This window comes from Ochotona princeps, chromosome 19 (genome assembly GCF_030435755.1).
Source record: "Ochotona princeps isolate mOchPri1 chromosome 19, mOchPri1.hap1, whole genome shotgun sequence".
NCBI lineage: Eukaryota > Metazoa > Chordata > Mammalia > Lagomorpha > Ochotonidae > Ochotona > Ochotona princeps.
Genome location: NC_080850.1, coordinates 36,570,797 through 36,596,701, shown reverse-complemented (window position 1 = coordinate 36,596,701; position 25,905 = coordinate 36,570,797). Strand labels below are relative to the sequence as shown.

The 25,905-nt window shown below is 57.5% G+C and overlaps 2 protein-coding genes across 6 annotated transcripts; one reads left to right on the top strand and one right to left on the bottom strand.

Annotated features, from left to right (window-relative positions):
• The first annotated feature begins 637 nt into the window (after positions 1–637).
• On the top strand, positions 638–5,867 carry CCNI2 (cyclin I family member 2). Of its 4 annotated transcripts, none has more exons than XM_058677305.1 (6): positions 638–1,209; positions 1,523–1,651; positions 1,902–1,976; positions 3,296–3,436; positions 4,416–4,646; positions 5,667–5,867. In XM_058677305.1, the coding sequence occupies exons 1-6, from the start codon at positions 781–783 to the stop codon at positions 5,730–5,732; spliced, it is 1,071 nt and encodes a 356-aa protein (XP_058533288.1). In that variant the 5' UTR covers positions 638–780; the 3' UTR covers positions 5,733–5,867. The 4 variants fall into 4 exon arrangements, with proteins under 4 accessions (XP_058533288.1, XP_058533289.1, XP_058533290.1 ...); XM_058677306.1 differs by lacking the exon at positions 5,667–5,867 and adding an exon at positions 5,285–5,410; XM_058677307.1 differs by lacking the exon at positions 1,902–1,976.
• A 1,529-nt stretch (positions 5,868–7,396) lies between these two features.
• On the bottom strand, positions 7,397–25,693 carry SEPTIN8 (septin 8). Of its 2 annotated transcripts, none has more exons than XM_004586398.2 (10): positions 25,414–25,693; positions 16,178–16,298; positions 15,287–15,482; positions 14,854–15,040; positions 13,720–13,881; positions 13,082–13,178; positions 12,822–12,990; positions 12,503–12,635; positions 12,210–12,394; positions 7,397–10,155 (listed from the first exon to the last, which is right to left on the bottom strand). In XM_004586398.2, exons 1-10 carry the CDS (start codon positions 25,441–25,443, stop codon positions 10,152–10,154), a joined length of 1,284 nt encoding a protein of 427 aa, XP_004586455.1. In that variant the 5' UTR covers positions 25,444–25,693; the 3' UTR covers positions 7,397–10,151. The 2 variants fall into 2 exon arrangements, with proteins under 2 accessions (XP_004586455.1, XP_004586456.1); XM_004586399.4 differs by having other exon boundaries at positions 14,854–15,034; positions 25,414–25,597.
• Positions 25,694–25,905: the final 212 nt, after the last annotated feature.

The window sequence follows — 25,905 nt, the reverse complement described above, 5'->3', positions numbered from 1 at the left end:
TGTAAACAGGAGGCTGTTTCCTGCCCAGGGCTTAGATATCTCTGGCAGTCCCCCTTGGATCCACAGGAACCAGAGGTAGGGTGTGAAAATATTAATCACTTTTTAAAATATTTGTTTAATGTATTTCAAGGGCAGATTTAAGAGAGGGAATGGGAGCGAGACAAAGAGACATTTCTCCACCAGCTGGTTCCCTCCTCACATGGCAGGACTTGGCCAGGCTGATGCCAGGAGCCAGTAACTCCACCTGGGTCTCCCACGTGTTTGTCGGGGCCTTATCCCTCCACAAGCTCCTTGTGCTTTTTTCTAGCCGTTATCCACCCACCCCTAAGGGCCACGGCTATGAACGTCATAAACTAGCTCTGTTTTCAGCAGAGTCAGTCGTACAGTATGAAGTCTCAATTTTAAAAAACCAATTATCTGAAAGATGGGTCCCGGACAGTAACCTAGTAACTAAAGTCTTCGCCTTGCACACACCAGGATCCCATATGAACGCCAGTTCTAATCCCAGCAGCCCTGCCTCCCATCCAGCTCCCTGCTTGTGGCCTGGGAAAGCAGTTGAGGACGACCCAAAGCCTTGGGACCCTGGACCTGCGTGGGAGACCCGGGAGAGGCTCCAGGCTCCTGACTTTGGATGGGCTCAGTTCTGGCCGTTGGGACCACTTGGGGGACAGCTTCCAGAGTCCCAGAAGAAGCTACAGGTGTAGTGGCTGAACCCGCCCATACCGCAGGCAGCCTCAGCTGCGCGCCCAAGCTCTGGGTTATAAAAAACCGGGTTACGACATGGCGCCCCACACAAGGGATCCTGCTTGTTTCATGGCCTCGGACGAGCGAAAGCTTTCACCCTCCAGAGTAAGCCATGGGAGGACCTCAGTCAGAAGTCCGGACCAGGAGGCCCTTTGCTGTCTGCTCCCGCAGCGTCCAAGGGCCGCCTCTGTGCCGGCTACGTGGAATAGACACCCGGAGTCGCGCCCGTCCGGGGCAGCCTCGCTCTCCGCGACACCGTCGGGGAGAGGACCCCAGCGCCCCGCGGTACGCGCTCCGCAACCCGTGGCTATGTTCGGGCCCTCACAGCCCCTGCCAGAATTGCTTCAGTGGGACCTATGGCTGCGGCCCAGCGACTCAAAAATCGTGGAGGAGCCCCAGCTGCTTGTCCGCCTACAGCTGACCCAGGACCGCGAGGCTCGTCAGTGGCGAGGTGGCCAACCCCAGGTACCAGCACGCTCACAGGGAAAACGGACGGGCAGTGTGCACCTGGCTCAAGTGCTCGGTGTCCAGGAGGTTGGCCCCCTGGTCAGGTGTGGCACCGCATAGGCGCTTCCCTCATTTCTCTTGTCTGACCAGTTTCCTTCTTGGGGAGAGGGCAGGTTGGAGCGGGGTGAGCCTCAAGGCCTGGCACTGAGGCACCTGGTCCCACGGATCACAGTGAAGCAAATGGCCTCTTGTATGTGCTCCAGTGCCTGCAGGAAGGCCGCTTCTGCCGCGGCCACCCTCCCTGCCCTCTGTCCTTTGCTCTTTGCTGTAGCCCGAGGTCTGCGCTGCCTTCCGGGGCATTGTACAGGACCTCCTGCAGCTCCCCAACGTTTTCTACTTCAATTCAGCCACGTTCAACCTGGCCTTGACCATCTTCAGCCGCCTCCTGGCTTCAGGAAAGGTAGGGCAAGCTGGGAGGGATGGTGAGGGACCCAAGACACTCCCATTGCTGCCTGACAGGTGGGTGCCACTGCAGCAGCCTGTGCCCTGCAGACATTGGCTCCTGGGCTGCCTTGCTCCTGCTTGGGTGGTCATCAGGGGTAGACACTGGGCAGATGGGAGGCCCTCACTAGGTGTGTTGAGGCGGGGTGTATGTGCCTGCACTTTTCGGGTCCAGATTTCTCCCCAGATGTGCTTGCTGTGTACTGCAGGTGAAGGAGAAGTTACTCCACATTGTAGCTGTTGCTTCCCTGAGACTGGCTGTGAAAGTCGAGGAGGAGGAGGAGGTGTGTGTCCTGGGAGATATGCTGGCTTCCAGTCTCCACAAAAGGCCTGTACCCTTGAAATGGAGGAGCATTGTGGAGAAGTCCCTAACTTCCTGGGACCTCTGCTGCCCCTTCCTTAGGCGTACTGGACCCTGGGGACCCTCCCTTTTCCTCCACCGTCCCCCCAAGACAGAGAAGCACAGCTGAAGCCTCCTGGCCCAGCAAAGCTAGAGCCTGACCCCTGGCGGATTGGGCTTGTCCTGAAGGTTGACACAGGCCTCTCCACCCATTTAAGCCCAAGGCCACCCCCTAGAAACCAGGTCTAAGAAAGCTGCTGGAGACCTAAGAGTGACCATGGCCATGAACATGGTCCCGGGGACTCTGGAATGCTTTGCTAAGAGGGGCAGGAGGGCTGGGCACATGAGGGCAAGAGGGTAGAGAGAAGTGGTCACCAGTTCCTCAGGCTGGGGTGGACTTGTTTCGGGGCCTCAGGCCAGTTCTCTGGCCACACCTCCCCTGCCTGAGCTCTGAGCCCTCCCACTCTAGTCAGCGGGAAGCAATCCCAGGCTGCAAGGCCTCTCTCAGCTCATCTCTGGCTCTGAGGAAGCAAGAAAAAAAAAGTTGCCTGTATACTTCCCATTCCAAACTCTCGATACAAATGTCTTCAGCCCCTGTGGATTAGACAAACTTTGTGCCTCCCCCATCCCCCTGGACAAAGTTGCTTTTGTGCAACTGAAAAACCATGTCAGTGACCCTCAAAGTATTTCTAGAAATTAACAGCAATACTTCCTTTCTCTGGAATGGTGACACCGAGTCTTCATTGCATTTGTTCCTTGCATGTTTGCTCATACACTAGCCTTAATATTCTCCCACCGCTAACCCCAGAGCAGGGGCAGGAGCGTCAATTCCCCTGAACCACCGTAAGTTAAGGTAGAAGGGAATGATAGTAGTGGCAGTGTTAATGGGTCTGTCTGGTGCTTGTATGGCAAGTAACCAGGGAAGGATGGCCAGAGCCCAACCAAGGCTGCTGGAGTGCTTGACTGGATGGGAAAGTAATGTAGGTATAGCCACCAGGGCACCATCACGTGAGTGCCTGCCGGCGTGCAACTGCGGATGGAGACCTGTTCACAGAGGGTCTCCGTGTGATGGTCACTACATGTCATCACAACTTCCTGAGGACTTTCCCAACACAGCTGGGATCTGGTATGGCCTTTGAGAAGCACTTGGGCAGGCCCAAGGAGGTCCTGGTGCCTGGTCCCCAGGGAGAAGAAAACAGAAGCTGCTATGACATGGTATAGGGCTTTGGCCTCTTTATTTTCTTTCTCTTTTTTCTTTTACAGTTAGTTCCACAGGTGAAAGACTTCATAGAGCACTACGGCCCTGCCTACAGCCCAAATGAGCTGCTGAGGATGGAGCTGACTATTCTGGACAAACTGCACTGGGACCTGTATCTTGCGACGCCACTGGACTTTTTGACTATAGTAAGCATGAGGGGTTTGCAGAATCTGCCTTTGGAACAGCTGTTCACACACTGGACAGCCAAGCACGTCCACGCACACGTTGTTGCACATGCGCCACACAGGGGGTGACCCACAGGGCTCATGACATACAGAAGGGGGAAACGTGTCTCAAGTTCCACACTAGTCCATCAGACTCGCACTTGGAAAGGATACTGGGTTAACTTTACAAAAAGTGTTTACAGTAGCACGACTGTGGTTAATTTACTCTCCTGAATACTTGCTGCAAAAATATTGGGCTTTACATTCTAAGAATATTGTACATAAATATCTATCTTGTCTTGCTCACTTTATACACACATTCACTTAGCTGTCTCGATTCACCAACACACAATCCTTACTGAGGCTTTAGACCATATTGATCTGGCACTTAAAAAAATAGCATTCATTAGTTTGTGTTTGTTGGAGTTGGGATGGTGGGCATCTGTCAGGACAGGATTCTGTTAGTAAGGCAAAATTACGTGATGTGGCAATGTTGAGTGGGTTTGGGCTGTTGGGAGGCTTGGAGATTCAATCACTAAGGGATGTTTCTTTTGAAAAATGGCCACTGTTGCCAAGTTAGAGTTTCTTCCCTCCAAGCTGATACAAGTAATTCTTCTGCTACTTTGAGCTTGACTGATGTTTCTTTTTCTTCGGGACTGAAACATTGTCAACTAGGTCCTTTTAAACTGATAAGGACCTTGTCCCACACTACGCTGTCTCTCCTGTCAAAGCTCTGCTTGGCCACCCAGCGGGCATTAAGCCTCTTTCACTGTCCCCCGGAGCCCCCGACTCCACTGCTCCCCTGCCCTGCCCACCTTGGTGGGGCCATGACTAAGAATAAACAGGGTTTGGTAACACCAGGTGCTCTCTGATGGGAAGGTCAATGGTTTGCACTTTTGGCCATTGACTTAGGAAAAGGAGGGGGTTTTCCATTCTAAAGTTTAAAAATCCTGTTCTCCAGTTCCACGGCCTGATTGTCGTGAGCTGGCCCCAGGAGCAGATGCTGCAGCTTCAGAGGAATCCTTCCCTCCACGTCGCATCCCTGACCAAGCAGCTGCAGCACTGTATGGCGGGCCACCAGCTGCTGCAGTTCAAGGGCTCCACACTGGCCTTGGTCATCATCACCTTAGAGCTGGACAAGCTCATGCCCGACTGCTGCGCTCCTACATCTGATCTGCTGAAGAAAGCACAGGTAGACATCAACTTGGCCCCACACCAGGCTCAGAGCTGTGCCCCTCTGGCTGGCATGCTCTGTCCCACCCCATGGTACTCCATGGTCCTTTAGGGCTCCAGACAGCTCTGCCAGGAATCTCCCTGAGTTTTAGGCTTCCCACACCTGGCCATGGTCTATGGACTTAATGGACACAGGTTCCATTGGGCTGGTGAGAGTGGGGCTCCCTAGTGGCAACAGAATCACTCCATGGGTAGCCCTAGCAGCCACGAGGATTGGCAGTGGGGATACATTCTGCTTGGGAGGAAGCAACTGTGAGTGTAGCACAGGAAGTGCTGACTCCAGACCCCAGTCACTCCCCATGAGTGTGTGTGCCAGGCACCAGGAATAACATAAGGCAGACTACAGGGGTGGAGGGCCAGAGGGCATGGGTTGCCATCATCTCCCCCAGATGGATACGTTAGACTGAAATGCATGGTAGAACTACTGACAGTTACTGAGGGGAGAGAGTTTCCCAGAGTTTGGGGGTGAGGCTCATGTGCAGGGAGGGTGAGCAGGCCTTCCTTAGCTGGCTCTGTAGTCACACGCTGGCACCCTGCTGTCTACTCCTCGTGGTCTCAGAGGCTCCTGCCCAAGGCTGGCACTCTACTCCCACTCAGGTCAACATGGAGCAGTACAACTCCTGCAAGGAACTCGTCAGACAGCAGCTGAGGACTCTGTAGTCACTCTCCTGTGCACATGCTTCCTGTTGCGCCTGCCCCATCTCGCACCCACACAGCACAGCTGGACAGCTCTGGGCTCCATGAATCTCATTAACTAGGAGGCAAGAAGGCCCTGGACAAGCACCTGAGGCAAAGATACTGGCTGAAATCTCAGAGGAACACCAGGGCCAGGGCGGCAGGGATGGTGCAACCCAAGTGTGGCTGCTAGAGCACACTCTAGCCTCCCCTGTGTCTCACAGGGCCCGAACCTAGGGAGAATGAATGAACGAATGACTGCAGTCTCTAACTTCTCTTGCTTTTCCTTCCTTATCCGGTGAAGACTGGGACTGTCCCTCAGAGCTGGAGAAGGGGGCTGAAGTGGGGCCTGCCTTCTGCCTCCCACTGACCCACCTCCCAGGCTTCTCCCAGACTCCTGTGCAGTGTTTCCAGGCCCACCCACCCTGGCTGTCACCCCAGAGATGGGGGTCTTTGCAGACACACCTGCCCTGAGTCAGTCAGGCCTTAGGTCTTCCTTCACAAGTACTGGGGATTAAAAAAAAAAAAAAGTACCGGGATTGGTGTGTGTTCCACTGACCATGCAGCCACTTACTGACTCTCAGTCAAGCAGGCCAGTCAAGGGTATTAGTCTAACTGGGGGCATCCTCTGCTAATGCCCAGAGCTGCTTGTCGGGGCAAGCAGGTGTGCACTGTGTTCCCAGAGGAGGCCGCCCTGGCTGCGGGCGGAAGCCAGCTGCCTCTCTGAAGGCCTGGGCCCACAGAGCCGTCTCTGAGCAGTGGCCTGCAGCTGCCGCTGCCACCGCCGCCAGCTGGGTTGTGAATGGCCGGGGGACCCATCTAGAGGTGCTTTGTGACATCCTTGCATTGCAGCACTTGCCCTGAGGATGTGTGGGCCAGGCTGGATGTGCACCCGGCCTAGCCGTAGTCAGGCTGGGAGAGCCGGCTTCTAGAGTCAGCACACACCTCTGCCTTCCACTTTGGTTGGTTTGCAGCATCTTCCCACACAAGGGCTCCTGTTGAGCTTAGCCTGGCTGGAGTGAACATCATATACCATCAGCAGCCAAGCCCTAGTCCAGCAGCTGTGACAAGGGCTGGCTGCTCTGGTCCACAGGTTCCCGTGGTATCCTTGACTGCCCTCTGCCACCTCCAATCAGTCCTGAGGGCCCACCGGAGCCCAGGCTTCCTTGCCGCGGGATGGGGGTGGGGAAACGGTGTCCTCCAAAGCTGGGTGAGGACTTTGCCTCCCCGCCTCCCATAGGTGCAGCTGACCCGTATCATCTTTATATTTTCCTTGAGTTCCCCCAAACCTCATTTCCCATTGCGTCATTTTGGTTGTTCCATCTTCCTAATGCCTGGTAGACCAAGCTCAACAAATGGGTTCATGTACCCTCATTATGACTCCCTTCAAGCACTGGCCTGTTCTTTAGCCCAACATGTTCCTGTCCCCGGGGCTTCCCATCATGATGACACTATCTCAGCACTGCCAGGCCCTTCAACACTGCTACTTTCTGCTATTCTTCCATCATTTCATCGGAGCCAGCCTGTAGCTCAGGATTCAACAGTACAGACAGCCAAAATTCAGATCAGTTTCTCCAGAGACTCCCTGTACAACCTTGGGTCATTGGCTTAACCTCTTTGTGCCTGAATGGTAACGGGGTCGCCTTGGGAAGAACAGTGGTATCTGACTGCAGGATGATGAGGAGGATTAGAGGCCTTGAAGCATGACACCAGAGAAGCAACTTTGTATCCGCCAGCCCATGCCAAGCCTCCTTGCGAGGGCTGACCAGCACCTGGACCGGTCAACATTCCTGAGCTCTGTGCTCACCTTGGCTCCTCACTGCAACTGCTCCTCCCGCCCTTCTCACACCCACGCAGCCACCTTCTGCCCACGTCCACAGCAGCATACACAATGCAAATGTGAAATCAACCCCCAAGAGGAGCACAAAAGGCTAGTTGCATTTTGATCACAGCTGTAGCAAGTTAACAGGCTCAGGGTACTAGTTACATCAGAAAAAGCTATTGCCAAAACAAAAACAAAGACACCATAAAAACTCAAAAGAAATGCCAAAATTTAATGGGGAAAAAAATGAGTACAAAGTGAATGGAAAGGAACAAAAACAGTCTACAAATGGAGGCATAAATGAATCAACAAATGAAGCCGGTTTAGAAAAGCATGTTATCGTAACAGATGAGCAAGCCACATACCTTCTGGCCTCTGATCCAATAACTCAGGCCCTGCTTCCTGGGGGGCACATGGACACACACGGACGCACAACCACAGTTGGCACAGTCATAAACCACCTAGACTCGGTTTGCCTTGGGGTGGGGGGCAGTTCTGCCCAATCCATGCCTGCTACAGCACCTGGCACAGCGGTCAGCAGCACCCCTGGTGTCTCACCAAAGTCCAGGAGGGGGCGATACATGACATGGTGAGTCTGCCTCAAGCAGCATGGCTCCCCAAAGACATGGAAGTACACGCTAACCTGGTCCTCTACGATAGCTTTAGTAATGCCCACGAAAACCAGTGCGAGCTAAGTGGCAGCCAGCAGGCGGGGCCCAGCGTTCCATGAAGGGCGGCTCGCTAAACAAAGGCCAATTGGAAACTCACCTTGTGAGTCAAAGATTACTTTGGTCTCAACTGAAGAAGACAAAATTGTGGATTCAGACAGCAGGGGAAAGGGTGTCACAAAACACCTGTGGAGGCAGCCCAGACCCCCCCCCAGGACACCCTGTCTTCCCCAGAGAAGCGGGGAAGCCTTGGGCCCATAGACTGTGGGAGCATGGGTGGCAGACTGCTCACTGTGGAGGTTCCCAGCGTGGCCCATGAGCCAGGGGTCTTGCTAGCAGGGCACTGGGCCACCTCTCCTAACAGAGGCAGGACCCAATTATACATACATGCTCTGGCAAGGTGTGGCCCTCAGCAAGAGCTGCTGGCCACCGTGTTTGCTTAGATATGCGGGCTCACGTTGGTTAGGAGCCACTCTGAAGCCCCACTCTTGGTCACAGCCAGAAGTGGACTGATTATGAAGCCAAGGAGGCAACGTCTTTAGGGCCCTCCCGAGGCCTGGGGCCTAACTCCACATCTGACTTTCTTAAAGAAATCCTTTCAAAATAGTGCAGGCCTCCAGCCCCATAAAATCAGTATGCCCTCCCGGTCAGGGCATAGCACCTGGGGCTGCTCCCTGGCAGCACCAGCAGAGCCTGCTCTGCTGAGGGTGAAGGAAGGCCCCAGCCCCTTCTTGGCTGCCCTTCGCCTCTCTTACATCGTCTGAGAAAGGCACAACACCTGAGCATCCTGGGTAGCACTAGAGCAGGCCAGTCAGAAAGGAGACAGAGCCGAGAGCTGTGGAGATAGGACACATGGAAAACAGATAACCCAGTACTACATGGGCATGGCTGGGGGCTTCCCAGTGAGGGCATGTGGGGGACAGGGCCTGGTGCCAGGCTATATCACCGTGGAAGGACTCCTTTCTTCCCAATTCCTCAGCACATCCCCCTTGTGCCTTCACTTGCAAACCAACAGGAGCAGAGAGGATTCAATGCTACCAGTTCAAGGGTTACTTCCAAATGTCCGTGGAAAACAGAATGAAAACGCGGTTATTTTGGTGCCAAACGAATCTTGTAATCCATGCACACGTCTTCTTCAAAAAAGGTTAACGAAATATACGCACCAGGAAAAACAAAAACTCTGCATGGATTTCAAGGTCTTTGCACCAAAGGTACAGCCATCTTTCCCACCCCATTTTTCCAAAGTCTCCCTGCCACACCAGAGGACTTTCCGCAAACGACGCTCTGCAGAGTCCTGCTGGAGTGGGAAGCTTGTTGACCACTTGCTCCTCCACCTCTGCAGCTTGGGACGGAGGAGCTGGTGGCTGGCAGGCCGCAGCCCTGCCCCTCCCAGCACCTGCGCATGTGCAACATGCAGGCCTGCTCTGGGAACCTAAGTCAAACTCTCACACGGAACACATGCGTGGTGTGGGTATCCCTGCTTACAAGTGGCACCTGCAGGGCACACGGGCGGCGGCTGAGGGCTGCTGTTCCATTTACATTCACAGTGAAAATGTGGCCCGGGCTCGTGCCCTGGCTCCACTGTCATCCGGAAAGAAATTCCCAACACTGTTGTTCTAGGACGTTTATTGCCCACCTCTCCCTGCTCGTTTACTGTAGGCGAGGAGGGTGCTTTGTACACAAGGGAGGTTTAGAGGTATAGTTTTAGTTTAAAAAATAACCAAGAAATCTGGGTTACTTTATGAAAATAATGGAGAGGGTATTATTTGTCTTTATGCTGGTGCCCAAATGAAAAAAAATGTGTAAGTGTTGGAAAGTTATTATGAAAATTAAGCTTGAGGTTAGAAAAAATTCAAAGGAAGGGGAACAGGCAAAGTATGCAGCATGTCTACTGGGCCGGATGGCTGTCCCAAGGGCCCCGCCACAAGCTGGACGCTCAGGCGGGACACTCCTGCTGGATGCTAGACGCTCAGGCCCGGCACCGCCAGCTGGGGCCATGCCCGGCAGGGCCCGTCACAGCTGCCTCAGGGGATAGTGACACTGTAAATGGAAGACCAGCCACTGGCTCTGAAAGAAATAAACCTTGTCAGTTTTGGATTCCAGCATTCATGGCTTTTCTGAGTTTGCATAGAGAAGGGCGGCCCGGGGCCGCCAAGCGAGGCTGTAAACACTGGCGTCTGTCCCGGCTCCCAGTCCATCCTCACACCGGGTTACGGGAGAAGGGTCACAGGGCGCAACGCAAGCAAATTAACGCATGACAGTCTAAAGTCCACCCTCAGCGCATAAGTCTGAATGTGCGTTAACTGAAAAATAAAAATCAAACAAACACAATGGCAATGGACACATTAAAAGGTATGCAGACCAAACCAAACTGAACAGGAGACAGTGAGACGGACACCAGGGACCGGGCAGGGCAGGCTCTTTGGCATGTGTGAGGAGCAAAGTGGAGAATTCATGGCAGCGGCATCCTGGGCTGGGGGTCAAGATCTGACTGTGAGGCAATTTGGCAAAAGTGGATTAAAACATAAAGAGTAAAATACAATCAATCAAAGCTGCCCAAGGAAAGGATCATGAAAAAAGACCTGTCATGACTTCCTCTAGCCCTGCAACACACTCCTGACCCAGCCCATTCCCTGAACCAGGGCAGCAGGAAGAGAGACTCAGCCACCCCTGCCCCATTCCCCTCCTCACCCAACCCCTGGTCCCCCAAGGCCCGCAGCAAGAGAGAGCTCTCATTCACCAAACTGACAGAAGCTCCAACACAGCCCCCACTGAGGCTGCCCAGGGCAATGCCTCAGCCATCTCTTGCAGCTGAAGGCCTGACCCTACAGGCAGGGGGCAGTGTGGAGTCACTTTGGTGTGGCCTCCACCTACCTCCTGGGAGAAATTTCTTTCTGAGCCACCAGCTTGAAACTCACACCAGTTCCAGCCCAGCCCCCACACCTGCCAAGCCAGGAACTGGACCTGGCAGCAGGACAGGAAGCAAAAGCAAAGCAGAGATGCACCCTGGAGCTGGGAAGAGCACAGGGCCAAGGTTCTCTCTAGGGAAGGGCAAAGCTTGTCTGTCCCAGCTCAGCCAGCCAGTAGCAGGTGTACATCCACTGGGCACTGGGATGGGGAAACCAAGGAAGATGAGGGTTTGCCTGGGGTGGACAGCATCTGATTCCTGAACGCCTGACCCTGCCCCTCTCTTGTTGGTCTGGCCCAGGGAGGGGCCCCTCATATTTTATAGCCTATGTTTGTGTGTCTCTGTGCTCTGTGTGCTGATAGATATGATGGGGCAGGAGCGACAGCAGGTGGTTTATGCACATACCTGCATGTGCATGTGTGTGCATGTGCCAGGCCATGCTAGGGAATGCAAAGAGGAATGTTATCAATGCCAGAAGAGGCACCCCAACTGTGCACCCAACTGTGCACTTCTTAGCCCACACCACTAGGCTCCATTGCCAAGAATGGGCAGGCCTGGGCAGGAATTCACCCAAAGCTTCCAGGAGGAAATGCAGCCTGAGAGTGGAGGCCAGGAGGGGTAGGCCTGCTCAGCTCCTGGGATGGCAGGAGAGGGTCAGCCAAGGACAGGAACAGGCAGGGAAGGACGAGATCCTCACAGTGTGATGTGGCTATGGCACAGGCTATGAAAGACATGTGAGGGACACGGGGATGGAGGGAGAGTGTGGAGCTAGGTGAGGAAGAGGGCCAAGGAGAAGGGATTCAGAGCTGACGATCCTCCCAGAGGCCGGGGCAAACCTTGCCACCCTGTGTTCTTCTCTTCTCTGTCTGCAGTGACAAGCCCAGCCTGTGCCGGAAGCCAGCCTCCCTCCCAGCCAACAGGCCCTGCAGACCAGCTGCCCGGGAGCACGGTGTTCCCAGCATGCTTGGTCACCACTTGTGGCCACTGCCTCACCATGGCTGTCCGGGCAGACACCACGGGACTTCTGGATCCCTGCCACACATGCGGGCTTCCCTAGGCCCTGGCTCTGGCCTGGCCGCAAGCTCCTTCCCTGAGACCCTGCAGCTCCACTGTTAGAGACCTTCCCTGCCTTGTAGCCCAGAGGCCCCAGCTGCTGCAGGAAAACAGTGAGGGGAAGCAAAGGAGCAAGAAAGAGGAGGGCAGAGTGCTTGGTCACCTGAGAGGCAGATGGTGACAGCACGATGACCAGGGAAGACCAAAGGAAAGAAAAAGGAGGGTGAGCAAGACAGGGGCAGAAGGGTCAGTGGAAAATGGAAGAGCAAAACAGAAATTCCCGAGAGAAAGATCGAGAGAGAGAGGAGCAAGAGCAAAGCAGAAGCCAAGGGCGTGGAGAGCAGCAGCGGGGGCCAGCGTGGGAGGGGGCCAGAGTGGGCAGGAGCCGCCACCTACTTCTTCTTATCCTTGTCCTTGCGCAGGGGCTGCTGGGAGGTAGCCTGCAAGGCCTGCGACTGCAGGGCCTCCAGCTTCCTGCGGCTGAAGGCGCTGCTCTCCTCCTCCAGCTCCCGGCGCTTCTCCTCCACCTTGCGCTTCTCCTCTTGGTGGATCCGCTTCAGATGCTCGAACTTCTCGTGGAGCTGGGAACAGAAGGGGTGGGGCGGGACCTCAGCGTGGGCCGGGAAGGCACCAGACCTGCCTCACCCCAACCCCCCGTGCTACCCGGGGCCCCTCGCTCCCGCACACACCTCCCTCTCCTTCTCCTTCAGCTCCAGCTCTGTCTCCTTCACTTTGTTGACGAACATCTGCCTCATCTCCTCCTCCTTCCTCTGCAGCTCGCTCAGGAACTCCTTCCTCTTGGCCTCGTATGTCTCCTGTAGGCTACGGAGACCCAAACAGGAAAGGACGAGAATCGGACTGTGGCAGAGGGGAGCAAGGCGAGGCCAGAGAACTGCCCTGCTCGTGAGAGTCTTGCCCTGGCTCGCAACAACCCCCTACCCGCAACGTGTGAGCCCTTGGGTGGATGCCTGCATGGTGCGCCCGGCTGTGGCCCGTGCAGGCAGTCACCTGAAGGGCTGGCTGTCTCCGTCACTGTCCTGGAAGCCCATCTCCTCGAGCTTGCAGCGCCGGTAGAGCTCGTAGTGCCGGGTGTGGGTCTGCTCACGGAGATCTTCCATGTTCACGCGGATCAGCATCTCCCGCAGCTTCACAAAGTCACAGTGGTTCTCGTTCTCCACTGCAAGCCGAGGACATACAGGCGTGTTGGAGGGCAGCACCAGGGGATGCAGGAGATAGCGGGCAGGGAGGGGACCGAGTCCGGCACTCACCCTGCACCACGCCCCAGGGGTACTGCCGGGCACGCACCAACTTGTTGCCCACTTTCACTTCCTCGGTGCTGCCCACCACAGCAAAGGGCAGGTGCGCCTGGAAAGGGGCTCCATGTTCACAGGCTGACCAACAGGCCACACACACACCATGCCCACTGCCCGTGGAGCCCACGGAGCCACAGAGCAGAGGCCAAACCTGGACAAAGGTCCTGGGGCTGGATGCTCACATAGCAGCTCTCCTCCAGAGAAGTGTCCAGGGACCTCCCAATAGGGAGGGACTCTTCTTTCTGTGGCCCCAGACTACTCAGTGGTTCTTCCAGATGCAGGGCTCCCAGTGGATATCAGAGCTCCCTGAACAGACCCTGAGGGCCAAGATCTTTTACAGATTGCAAGCCTGGAGCCTGCTCACTCCTGTAGGATCCTGCTCTGTGCCCCCTCTCAAATCCTGAGGGAGCCCCAGGGCTAGCCCTGTAGCTGATTCCTCCTGCTGCTGCCCACAGGACATGGGACTGACAGGCTCCTAATGCCCACCAGTCCATCCCACAGTAGCTAAGGGTGGAGCCGAGAGTGTTTTCTGGAACCGTGTCTGAGATCTCTGCCAGCTCCCCAGCCCCCTGAAGTCCTGGTCGGATACTCACATTCATGACCGCGTTGATCTCTGCAACAGCCTCGTCATCTGTGGGAAACTGGTAGATCTGAACCCCGTTGCTGACCAGCTCGCCCATGATCTTGATCTTGAACTTGTGGAGCTCGCTCTTGGAGATGGTGTCAGCCTTGGCAATGATGGGGATGATGTTCACCTGCCGGGACAAAGGAAGGGACATAGCAGGTCACTGGTTTGAGCGATGACTCCCTGACAGTGGGTAGCCCTGCCCAGGCCACATCCCTGGGAGGGGCAGGGAGCCAGAAAGAAGCAGGTGCTCCATCGGGCACTCTCAGCCCAATGCCAGCTTCTTGTGCACATTCAGCAGGGCTGGAGCCAGCAGGTGCAGCAGCTCCTGACAGCCATGATTCCCTTTAGGCCATCATCTGGCCCCCACCCCAGGTTCCCTGGGCATACCCAGCTTTAACCTAGAATGCTCTGGGAGTCTTAATTAACTGCAGGGGCCTGAAGAAGCATGGGCAGGGGGCCCAGCTCCCTACTGCACAGTAAGATAAGCCACTTGCAGTCACTTCAGGAAAATCCCAGAATCTCCCAGGTCAAGATTATCCTACTGTATCCGATGAAATGTAGCCCTCGAGATGGGGAGGGTAGTCACAGGGACACGGACAGGTGACTGTGCAGTCACTTGCTGTCCAAGACCATGGCCCTTCCCGACGTCCTCGAGAAGCTGTCTCCTGTCCTTCCTGTGCCCACTCCAAACTCCGGGACTTCGCTCCTCTCCCCAGAGAACTTAGGGGTGGGGATGGGAGAGCCAGGAGGGATCTGTGCCAGGGAGGGGAGAGCAGGGCATGGCAGAAGCAGGCACGTGGGGAGAAGAGAGGAAGCGAGCGCAGGGAAGACCTAGGTAGAAGGCAGAGAAGGAAGTGAAGCCAGCAAGATCAAGAGTAAAAACCAGTTCAGCTGCCAGGAGAGGCCCAGGGCCAGACTCAGCAGATAGAGAAAGAGCCCAGGGCAACAGAGACCGCCAGAGCAGCAGGGACAGCAGTGGGACAGAACACACAGGGGACCGCGTCCAGGAGGCTGTCCACAGGCCCCTGAGCAGCTCCCTGCGGGCTCCACGGGACAGAGGGAGATTGGAGGGGATCCTAGGAACCAGGAGCACCCACACCTTGCTGTCCAGCTTCTTCATGGTCACCAGGTCGAGGGACTTGAGGGAGTGCCCGGTGGGTGTGATGAAGTACAGGCAGACGTGGACCCTGGTGTCGTGGTAGTCGAAGAGAGAGCGGCGGATCTTGAGCTCCTCCTGCAGATAGCTTTCAAACTGCGCGTCAATGTAGTCGACGATGGGCCTGTAACTACACACAGCTCCATCACCCGGGAGGCGGCCGCGCAGCTGGGTGGGCGCCTGGGGCTCTCCCTACAGGGGATCCCTTCCTGGATACAGGCTGCTGACCCTTCTACTGATCCCTTGGTGGAGGAGCGGGTCAGCAAGAAGGGCAGAAAGAGAGCACAGAGCCTCTGAAACTCCCGGGGACACCCTCCCGTGTCTCCCTGGAGTGTGGGCCCTATGCTGTTCCTACTGGGCCCTCCCCGCCTCGTGCCTCTCATCCTTGTTGATCTGGTCTCCGAAGCCCACAGCATCCACGATGGTCAGCTTGAGGTGCACGTTGCTCTCCTGCAGGTCGTAGGTCTGGGGCCTCAGGCGCACGCAGGCCTCATGATGGCTGGCCTCCTCAGTCTCGAAGTTCGTGTTGAAGAGTGTGTTCATCAGGGTGGACTTGCCAATGCCGGTCTCCCCTGGGTGGCAGGGATGCAGGGGCAGGAGGGGCGCCAAGGGCTGGGACCGAGACCTCCCTGGTACCCTCGCTCCACACAGCAGACAGGGCTGCTCCTCCCGCCCTCCGCATCTCCTTTCACCCCGCTCAAGCCCTTCCCGGAGGGGCTTTAACGCAGGAGAGTGAGTCATGGGGTTAGACCTGGATGCCAGACAGGCTATATGAAACACAGAACACATCTTCAGGCAACGGGGGAGAGGGAGGACCCCGTGGCTAGGAGATGCCACAGGGCAGGGGTCTGCACTGGCCTCAAGAGGACCCAGCCACCAGCACACAAAGCCTCCCCTGCAGGTCCCTCCTGCCCGGCCCACAGGGGCCCCAAGACCTGGAGGGTCAGGGGCAGGGGGCAGTTTTCCCGGGGCAGTAGGGGTGCTCAGTCTTGCCGAGCCCCCGTGTTTGAGGCTGGGGTGGTGGAGACGGCCAGGGAGCCCCCAGCACACAATGCTGGGAGCAGGAACAGGGTCTGCGTTTTTAACACCAACAAACCAACAAACCGGCCAACCTATCTATCGCTAAAACAAACTCCCACAGCTCTCATGGCACCCACCTGGCCCGGAAGATACCACCCATCCCCTGTCCCATGGTGTCAGGAGGCCGGGGCAGCTGCATATGGCCAGCCAATGTGCCACCTCCCACACAACCAGTGGTGACACTCACCCACACAGAGAATGTTGAAGCTGAAGCCCTGAGTGACCGACTTGCTGACCAGCTGGTCCGGGAGGCTGTCGAAGCCCACATGGCCACCCAGCGAGAGGCTCCGGGGCTCCGGGTCCACATTCTGCCCAGAGAGAAGCCAAATCAGCTGTGAGCCCATTGGAGAGGCGAGGCTGAGCGGGGGGAGGCTGGCCCTGAGCTACCCCAGCCCTATATTCCTGTGCAGACCCAGTAAGTCTCAACATACACCTGGAATGCTCCAGAACTCCAGCTCCAGGCCAGGCTCCCATAAGGGCAGCCAAAAACCCTCAGTGTCCCCACTTTTCCCCTTGGAAGAGGCCCTTTATCCCCTGGGATGGACAGGAATGCCTGGGCTGGGGGTTCCTCTGGCACAGGTTGGTCCCAGAGTCTCTGGCTGCTACTGATAAGGGCCTAATCATCTTCCTCCTGAGGAGGAAACACCATGAGGTCTCTGGACATTTTTCCCCCTCCCTCCAAAGATTGACTTATTTGACAGTCAGAGTTACAGAGGGAGAAAGAAAGAAAGCTAAGTCTTCTATCCACTGGTCCACTTCAGATTGCGGCAAAGGCTGGATCTAGGCTAGGAGGAAGCCAGGTGCTTCTTCGAGGTCTCCCATGCCAGTGACAGGGGCCTAAACACTTGAGCCATGTTCCATCACTTTCCCCAAGCCTTTAATAGGGAGTTAGATTAGAAATGGAGCAGCCAGGACATGAAGTGGGGCCTATAAGTGTTGCCAGCATTGTAAGCTGTGCTTTATCAGCTACTCCACGATGCAGGCCCCAGTCCTCAGGTTAGAGTCTAAGAGGCACATATCAGAGTATGTTGCTGAAGTCCCCTCCCAGACTGGGCCCTATCATCCTGAGCTCAGCTCCTCCCACAACCACAGGGGCTCACTCACCACCCAGCACAGGGGAGACCTCTCACACCCTGCCTCACATAGGATGAGACCCCCAGACTCTAGCTCCTCCCACTTTCCCACACTCAGCCCAGCCCTAGCCAATTTGAAAGAGGGCTCCAGGCAAAAATCTGAGGGCCTGGCCTTGGCAAGCAGCCCTGAGAGAATGAGTCCATGGAGCCGGCTGCAACACTAAAAAAGAAACCACGAGGACCTGAAGCAGAGGGTCAAGGTCGGGCTCTAATTTGTGCAGCTAGTTTCTCGGGCTTTCCTGGGGATGAGGGAGAAATGGTGCCCTCTCAGACCAGGTTTCCAGGCTCAGTCCTCCCCAGCACAGGCCCTGGGCAGCTCAGCACAGGGCAGTCAGGCAACCCTTCTCTGCTCTGGCCACCAGTGGGGAAGAGCAAGGACAGCAGATGCAGCGTTGTCCCTGTCCATCCCATCCACCACTGCAGAGAGAAGGAAGCAGCCCAGCCAAGGCCAGCCCAGGAACCAGAAGTCATCCCAGGGGCAGCCCCTGTGCAGGTGTGAGTGCAGGCCCAGTGGGCAGAGGGGCCCAGGAGCATGCAGCACGCATGGTTCCTGCTCTGTGGGGGTGCCCATGGCCCTGGCTTAACTGTAGACCCTTCTGACACCCACCCTTGCTAAGTGCAGCACGACATGGCGGACTCCTCCGTGTGTGTGTGGACCCCTGGGGCCCTCCCCAAGTCAGGAGCCTCTGAACCTGCTCCCTCTCCAAGGAGCCTCTGTTCTAGAGCTGACCCTTTCTCCCGGTCCCCAGAACATCATGACCCAATTAGCCCACTCAAACCCAGGTCCTCTTAGGGCAGTAAACATGACTTCAGACGAGCCTACCAGGGCAGCCTGCCGCAGTGCCAACAGCCCACTGGTCATGCCAAACCTCTGGGAGGCACCCCAGGCCTCTGGCAGCTGGGTTCCAGCCCAGCCCTCAACTCTGCCCCTTCCCCAGGCTCCACCTTCTCCTGCTCTCACACCCTGCCCCCTCACTGCAATGGCACCAGTTCCTCCTTCTCACATAGTCCACAGACTTCCATTCTGCCCCCTAAATGTGGCTAACACGCCATTAACGAGTGCCTGAGCACTGTCTTCCCTCACTGCAGCACTGGCTGTCGGCCAGGCCAACACAGGGCATCACGGTTCAGGCAGCCCCACCTGCTCCTGGAAGCCCAAGGATCCCATGGAGGACAAAACAGTCTGTTGAGACTGAGAATCTCCAAAATGTAAGGCGTGCTCTGCTTGCAGAGAAGGCGATGTGTTTATTCATCCTCCCTGTCCAAGGGCGACACCATCGGGATGCAGGCCAACTTCCTGTAGCCTGCCGCCAAAAGCCACCAAGTCAGCAGTGTCTGGAAGCCATACACTCACACACTCACGCATGTGCACACACACTCACACTCCAACACAGAGGAGATGCACAGAAACAGTGGCAATCCTATCCCTTCACACACGCTCATTTGTGCACTCACACACCGTTAACTGTTCTCATAGCCAGGGATCCCAACAGAAGTCCTGGGCGGGGCTCACATCAGCCCACCTTTCCAGGTTCAGCAGCTCTGCCTGCCCTGCACACACACAGCTGGGCTCTGCCTGTGGGGAGGCCAGGGAGGCCTTCAACCCATGGTGCTGCCCAGGCTGCCCTGTCAGCCCGGGGCCATGAGCCAGAGGTCAGACTTGCTCAGGAGCTTTAGGAACCTCAGAAAGGCTGTGAGTCAACAATAAGCACAACACACACACTTGAAGATGTGCACACCCACACATTCAGTGAGCAGCCATGCACACACCCACTCTCCCACCCCACCACCACCCCTCCCAGACACACAAGGAGTGGCTGCCAGCCCTGACGGAGACGCTGCACGTCTGGCTCAGGACACAGGTTCGTCCTCCTGGCTTTCCTCAGGGGTGACTCACTAATGGCAATCCCCAGTGACATACGATTCAAGGTGCATCACGTACTCCAGGGTACCCGCCCCAGGTTCCCCTCTGGCCTGGCAGCATGGCTGGCTGAAGCCAATCGGCACAAACCCACAACCTCTTCAGGCAGAGGCATATGAGCCAGGCCAAGCCTTCATGACCCTCTTGTGGCCATCAGGAGAGGCAGCCTAAAGCTGAGGTCCACTGGGAGAGGATGGGGGCGCTGAAAACGTGGCTGCACGAGCCAGGGACGACCTGGCTTGTGGCCTTCCCCTTTTGCCCCAGCCATACCTCCCAGGTGGACTGCAGTCAGCAAGGGCTCACAAGGGAGCATCTCTGGGCTGCTATGGTCACTCTGGATGCAGAGGAACAGGGCAGTGTGAGGAGAGGGAACTGGGGGAGGCAGGGTGGAAGGAAAAGCATCAGAGTTTATAGCCAGAGGACAGAACAGAGGTCAAGGGCAACCTCAGCACCCTGCACGAGACCCAGCCGTGCTGCCCGAGCCGAGCTAGCTGAGGCAGGGACCTCAGGTAGCTCAAACCCCCTCCACCCCACCGCTCTGTCCACTGCATCGCTGGCCTTAGCAGGCTCCCATGCACCACCTCATTCACTCAGCACACCCGCTGCAGACGTCCCTGATGGGCCAGACACTGAGACAGCCACCACGGAGGCTGTAAGAGCACCTGCCCCTGGCTCAGCCTACAGCGAGTGCTAAAGATGCGACAAACTCGCATCTCATTTAATCCACGCAGGAACCGCCCGAGGTCAGCTTCTGCGCGTTCTTGTTGGGCAGTCCAATAGGCACCAGGTGACTGAGTTACTGGGTAAGACCACACTCTCGGGAGGGAGAGGCCAGGATCCGAGGGCAGAGAGGACTATGGGACAGCCACAAGGCTGAGACGCTGCTGGGTGACAGACAGCCCTGAGGTGGCCACTGATGGGTCCCCGAGGAAGAGTTGGGGACTGGGCAAGGGACGGGTAAAGAAACCACACAGCAGCCTTCTGATCTTTCAAGAGAACCCAGAGATCTAGATGTGCATGAAATGGCCTCATCTGTACCTGCTGACAAACAACACAAACTGAGAAAACCCAACACACTCACCTGGAGACGGCCAAGGTCTGGCATGGGCAGAAGGCCTGGCAGTGTAGGGTCAAGGCTTGGGAGGCAAGCGAGCGGAAGGGACACTGCACACTGCTTGCCTCCTTGGGCCCCAGTGAGAGGGGACACTGCTGCCTCCAGCCTTCCCAAACTGCCAGCTCTCAGCAGGCAAGGCGACTCTAAATACCTTCAAGGTCCAGGACACAGAGCCAGAGCCAGCAGCCCTGAGTGCTCCACATCCATGGTGAGAATGCCTTGGGGCCACTCTCCAGTCACTCCCCCACACCAGGCCCCAGGCTCCCCAGGTCATCATTTTGTTGGCCCATCAGAGATAAGAACCAAAATAATCCCTGCCCAGGCCGACTGTGTCCGCTATGCCCAGATGTCTGGCCAGAGGTGGGGAACAAGCACTAGGCCTTCCTCCGTCTGAGCCTCCGGAGTGGCTCTTGCTGCCAGCCGAGAGATGGAAAATGAGGTTGGATTTGGGTAGAATCCACGTTGAACAGCTTGCCCACACACACAAGCAGGCCTCCGTCCAGAAGGAACTGGAACTCTGCTGAGCGACTAAAGCAGTGGAGCCAGGGACCATGGGGGTGAACAAACAGCCCTGGGATCAGACCTCCCAAACTCGGCTGCTTGTTGGGAAGAGGGGGGCGGGGAGACCCGGCCATGGCTGCAAGGGGCCCAGGATCCCAGTCAGCCACAGAGTTTTCCTGTGCCTTTGGCTTGGACTGCTTATCTCTTCCCATGGTCCCCACAAGCTGGCGTGTCCTGGTGTCCCCAGAACAGCTGCAGCCCCGAGGGAGGACCATCAAGTCATGGAGCAAGGGGTTCAGAAGTCACACTATTACAGGGAGCCTTCTCCACCCTTCTTCCTGGCGCAAAGCCCCCGGCCCTGGCTCGTTACTCCCAGCAGCCTGGACTTAAATAGCCAGAGCACAAGCCGCGGCCAGGACCTGTGGTCTCAGAAGCATGACTGTCCTGGAGGCCCAGAGGAATCCCAGGAATTTTCCCAGGGAAGGCTTTGGGCTCGATCCGGGATTCCACAGCAAGCCACTAACGCCAGGTCAAAGGTTACGGGAAACAAGCAGAAGGATGCTCACAGGAGGGTAGGAGGGTGTGGGTGGCGATGTAGCCCTCCAGAACCTGAGAGCAGGCTGGAGGCAGGGCGTCCCTGATCTGAGGGAGAGGGCTCAGGCCTCGTAAAGACTGTGAGGACAGCGGTAGGACAGGTAATAACAGCACGGGCCTGTCATGTCCCACCTCCTGCGACCCACACTTTGGAAGCAAAGCTAATGCAGGAGCGCCAGACCAGCCCTCTACTGACTCCCAACATTCTGTTCTCTGGGTCACCTTCCCTCACCAAGTGGCACTTTCTTCCCTCCTCTGCACACAGTAGGACTGCAGCTTATTTATTTGTGGATGCTGTCTTTAACACTTCCCCCATCAGAACCAGGTATCCGCAAAGCCCAGGGCACAGTTCCTGGGTACTGGGGTCCACACCAAGACCAGGGATGCAGACACATACTTGGACTTGACTGTACCACCAGAGACAGAGTGAGCCACCCCACTGCAGGGTGGATAGGGTGGGCACTCGAGGCCACAGCATGTACCAGAATCCCAGGCATTCCTATTTACTCGCTTGCCTTGTGGACTCCAGCAGCAAACACCACTAGAAGGAGGGGTCAGCCTCTGCTTCATGGTGGGGAGTGCCCGGGAAGGGGGCTGTGGGCAACAGAGGCGGCTGTGCCTCTCTACCATGCCAGCAGGGATGCCTATGCTGGGACAGGCAGCGGAACTTGTGGCTGGTAGCATGGCAAGCAGAGGCACAGGGCCACACTGCCACTCTTCTGTGGCCTGCCCCATCTCCCAAGCAGGGCAGCAGGCTTGAGCTGGGGAGTAGACTCCAAACCCATAGCCGCTCCTAAACCCAGGCGCCAACTGTCCCCTGCCCAGGCAGCCCTCGGGGTCACATGTGTTCCCCCGCGTTCCTCTGGTGCTGGCCGGCTCACTCGGTCCCTAGGAGGGTGGCTGAGATTCACCTGGGCACCGACCGGGTGCTCTGAGGAAGGAGACTTGTAACTCACTCCCATGACAAAAGAGGTGCCTGCAACTGCTGCCAAGATGCTCCTTGTCTGGCCCTTACCCTCTTGCCTGCTGTGGTTCCTCCTGTAAGTCTTAGGGATGCAGGTAGCCCCAAGGAGGAAGGCAGAGAGTGTCCAGCTCTACAGCAAAGCCCACCTTGGGCAGGTGTGCCTGCCTCCTGGCTATATAATCCAACGTCTGGCTGTCTGGCAAAGTGTTTGTCTTGGGGCCTTGCCTGGGGCTCTGGAGACCCAAGCTGGTAGTATTGGAAGCAGAAAGGCTGCAGAACACACGGGGTGAGGGGGGTGCCTGTCTGGCAACCCCAGGCCCTGAGCCCTGCCATCCCGCAGCCAACTGCCAGCCAGTCCGCGTGACACTGTGGTAGTGACTACCCGTCACACTCTCTGTCGATCCCATCCTGGGACTCCAAACTTAGCTCCACCCTCTGTTATCTCAGGGGTCCTGGGTGCTGGGGGTTGGGCCTGGGGCCCACCCTGTCCTGGCCATAGACCACACAGCTATGTCTTTCATCACAGGTTGTTGGCATCAACCAGATAAGGGGCACAAAGAATCCAATGCCCTCCCTGCCACCAACGCCTCTGACAAGAGCCAGGCCTTGAACTCCCAGCCTCCTCCCCAGCATTGGGACTGTCTCTGTTTCCTGCCACGCTCTCAGCTCCCACCCTGCTCTGGGCCTTATCTGTTTTTGTCCTCCGGGTACCAGTTTTCCCCTACAGGGTTGTCAGGCCTGGAGAGCCGTGTGGCCATCTTGCTTGGCTCTCTCCTTCAGGATGGCTCAGTGAGGCAGTCCGTGGTCACTGTCCCACCAAGCCCTGACAGAGGCCTTGGGTGCCCTGGGTGAGGTGCTGCCTCCCCCAGCCCTGCTGTGGGAGATGATGGGCACTGCCTGGGAAGCCTGCTTCTTGGAGAAGTGACAGATGGAGCTGGAGATAAGCAAAGCTGGGGGGGTACATGACTGGCTGGGAAGAGGGCCAAGCGGGAGGCTGCCCTGCAGCACGCTGCCTCCTCTGCCCTCACAGCTTCAGTCTCCCTCCCTGGAGCCTGAGGGGAGCAAGGCTGGAGTGGGGAGCCTCCGGGTTGGGGGTCCCGGCAAGGATGAAGGCAGACCACATCCCCAGAGGGCCGCTCCCTGCCCCCTCTACACACAGGTGCGAGCCATGGGCCCTGCCGGAGCGCTGAGCCAGATCAGGAATGTGCAGGGTGTGCATCACACCATGTGGGGAAACGCAACCCAGAACAGCTCCACCCCAGAGCACAGCACGTGTGTCTGTGCGAGCTGCGGGTCGGCACGACCGCCAGCCTCTTCAGGATGCTGACGCTTGAGCTGGTCACAGAAATACGGAAACCTACCACAGCTCCGTCACTACGTCACCAAATGTGCCACGGACCCTTTTCCAGAACAGACGAGTGTGGCTGTGCCAGCGGTGGAACAAGAAAGTCAGAAATGATTTTCCCAGGATGGCCAGCCAGGCAGGAGGCGAGAATGCAGTCCAGACCCTGAAATTCAGGTCGGGCTCTGCCTGAGCTCTCCACCCACAGCGTGGCAGGCGTGGAAGACACCTAATACTGGGGCCAAGTCCCCTGATCGCAGTGCTGTACCACTCCCCACCCTTTCCCCCTACCGGAGACAGCCCCCAGGGTAGACACAGAGGGCTGAGAGGCAGGTTCTTGCGCCCACAGCCTGGCAGGTCAGGACCTCTCTGTAGACTGGGAGTGCCACACACTGGGCACCCCTGCCTCCTATCACAGGACTGCCCACATGCACGCCAGGGATCTTGCGTCCCTCACTTGGACTCTCCCCACTGAACCCTCAACAGTAACCCCGGTGACAGTGGCAGTGCCCGCATCCCACCACACAGGTCAGAACCCTCAGAGTTACATCACTTGCCCAAGGGCACACAGCCAACAGGTAGTAGCCAGCATGCATATTGGCTGGTTCTGGTTCCTCCACATACCATTCCCACCTGCGGGATGAAACTGGCCACAGACAAGACCCGCGCATAATTTTCTGGTCAGTCAGGCACGCAGACACAACTGAGCAGCTCCAGTTCCAGCTGAGGGGAGGACTCAGGTCAGCCCCTGCGGGGAGGTCAGTCTCCGCTGGGTCCCACCTCTGACTCTACCAAGTATTTAAACTCCATTCCCTGACACATAGTCCCCCACCCGGCAACCAGGAACACACCAAGGGCAGGAAGTGAAGAGACCGCACCTCCTGCTTTAGCTATGCACACTTCCAAAGTAGAACAACAAATGTATTTTCAGACGAAGGGGGGGGATTTACATATATAAATCCAGGCGACAGTATTTATAGCATTAATTACATAATTCCCGGCTCCCTTATTTAGCTCCAGAACTGATTCTTTATCAGTTACATATTCAGGATTCCCTCCCCCTTCCCAAGCCCCTGAGGCCTTTCTCCACTAAGGACAGACTGGGGCCTCCTCTCTTGCTGGCACGGGGACACACTGTCACAGTCCAGCCTCCCAGACACACCCAGACTCCAGAGGCAATGCGCACAACCCCCAGAAGGCCTCCTTCCGGGGGGGGGGGGCAGGAGGAATCACAAAACCCCCAGGAAGTTGGCAGTGGGCTGCGATCCAGGGAGACCCCTGCAGGGACCACCAGGGAAGTCAGCAGACACCTCCCTCCTCCAAGCCTCCCCAATCCCCTAACTGGGCTAGCTCAGGACGTGCTTGCTTTCCTGGGAATGGCTGCCGCAGATCAGACCACTGAGGCCTGGCATGCCCGGAGTCGCACCCAGGATCTGGCTGCGGGCATGGAGGCGAATGCGAGGTCAGGGGAGGGATAGCAGGCCCAAGTTCCACAGGATCCGAGGCTGCCACTGCCCTGAGCTCAGGGGAGCAGACTTCCTGGGTGGCCAGGGCTGCCTCCTCAGCGACCGAGCCCATCCAGCAGCACCTGCGCGGCCAGGGAGCTCCCCAGCGGTGCAGACAGGAGCGCCCCGGGGTACCGGGGTCAGGATGTCCCGCATCCTCCCCTGGCCTGAGGACTCCAGTCTGGTTTCACACTTGCCCGGAACCCCGCGGGTCTCTGCGTCTTTCCGTGAACTGGGTCTACGAGCGCGAGCCCGAGCCCGAGGGGGCGACCCCCGCCCGCCGCCCTGCTGACAGCACGCCGCAAGCCCCGGCCCTGCAGGGCGGCCTCCAGCGCCCAGCGGCCCTCACCGAGCAGCGTTCCAGGTCCGTGGCCGCCATGGCGAACGAATGCCGGGGCGTCCGGGCTGGAGCGAGCGCCGGAGCCGCGACGGGGACGAGCCGGCTGCGGGACGCGCTCCGCCCGGGCGGCTGCGGCTGAATGGATCCAATATGGCCACTTCCTGGAAACTCCCCTTGGCGGCAGCGGCGGGAGAAGCCACGGAGCCGCCCCCGCCTGCCCCCACCCTCCCGCCCGCTGGGCCGGCCTCCCCGCCCGGCCTGGCCCCGAGCGAACGCAGCCCGGGACCCCGCTGCCCGGACGGCCGGGAGGGTCTCCACGCGGGGCCGGGGCGCCCACGGCGGGGCTGCTGGGACTTGTAGTCTGTGGGACCACCGTGCGCCGCTTGGCCCGGGGAGCCCTCGGCCGAGGGGCTGTCGGGGTCTGGCACCAGGGCGCGCGCTTCGTGGAGAGCCCCGGCCGCTCCCTCCAGAGAATGAGCCCACACAATGGGCTGAGGGTCG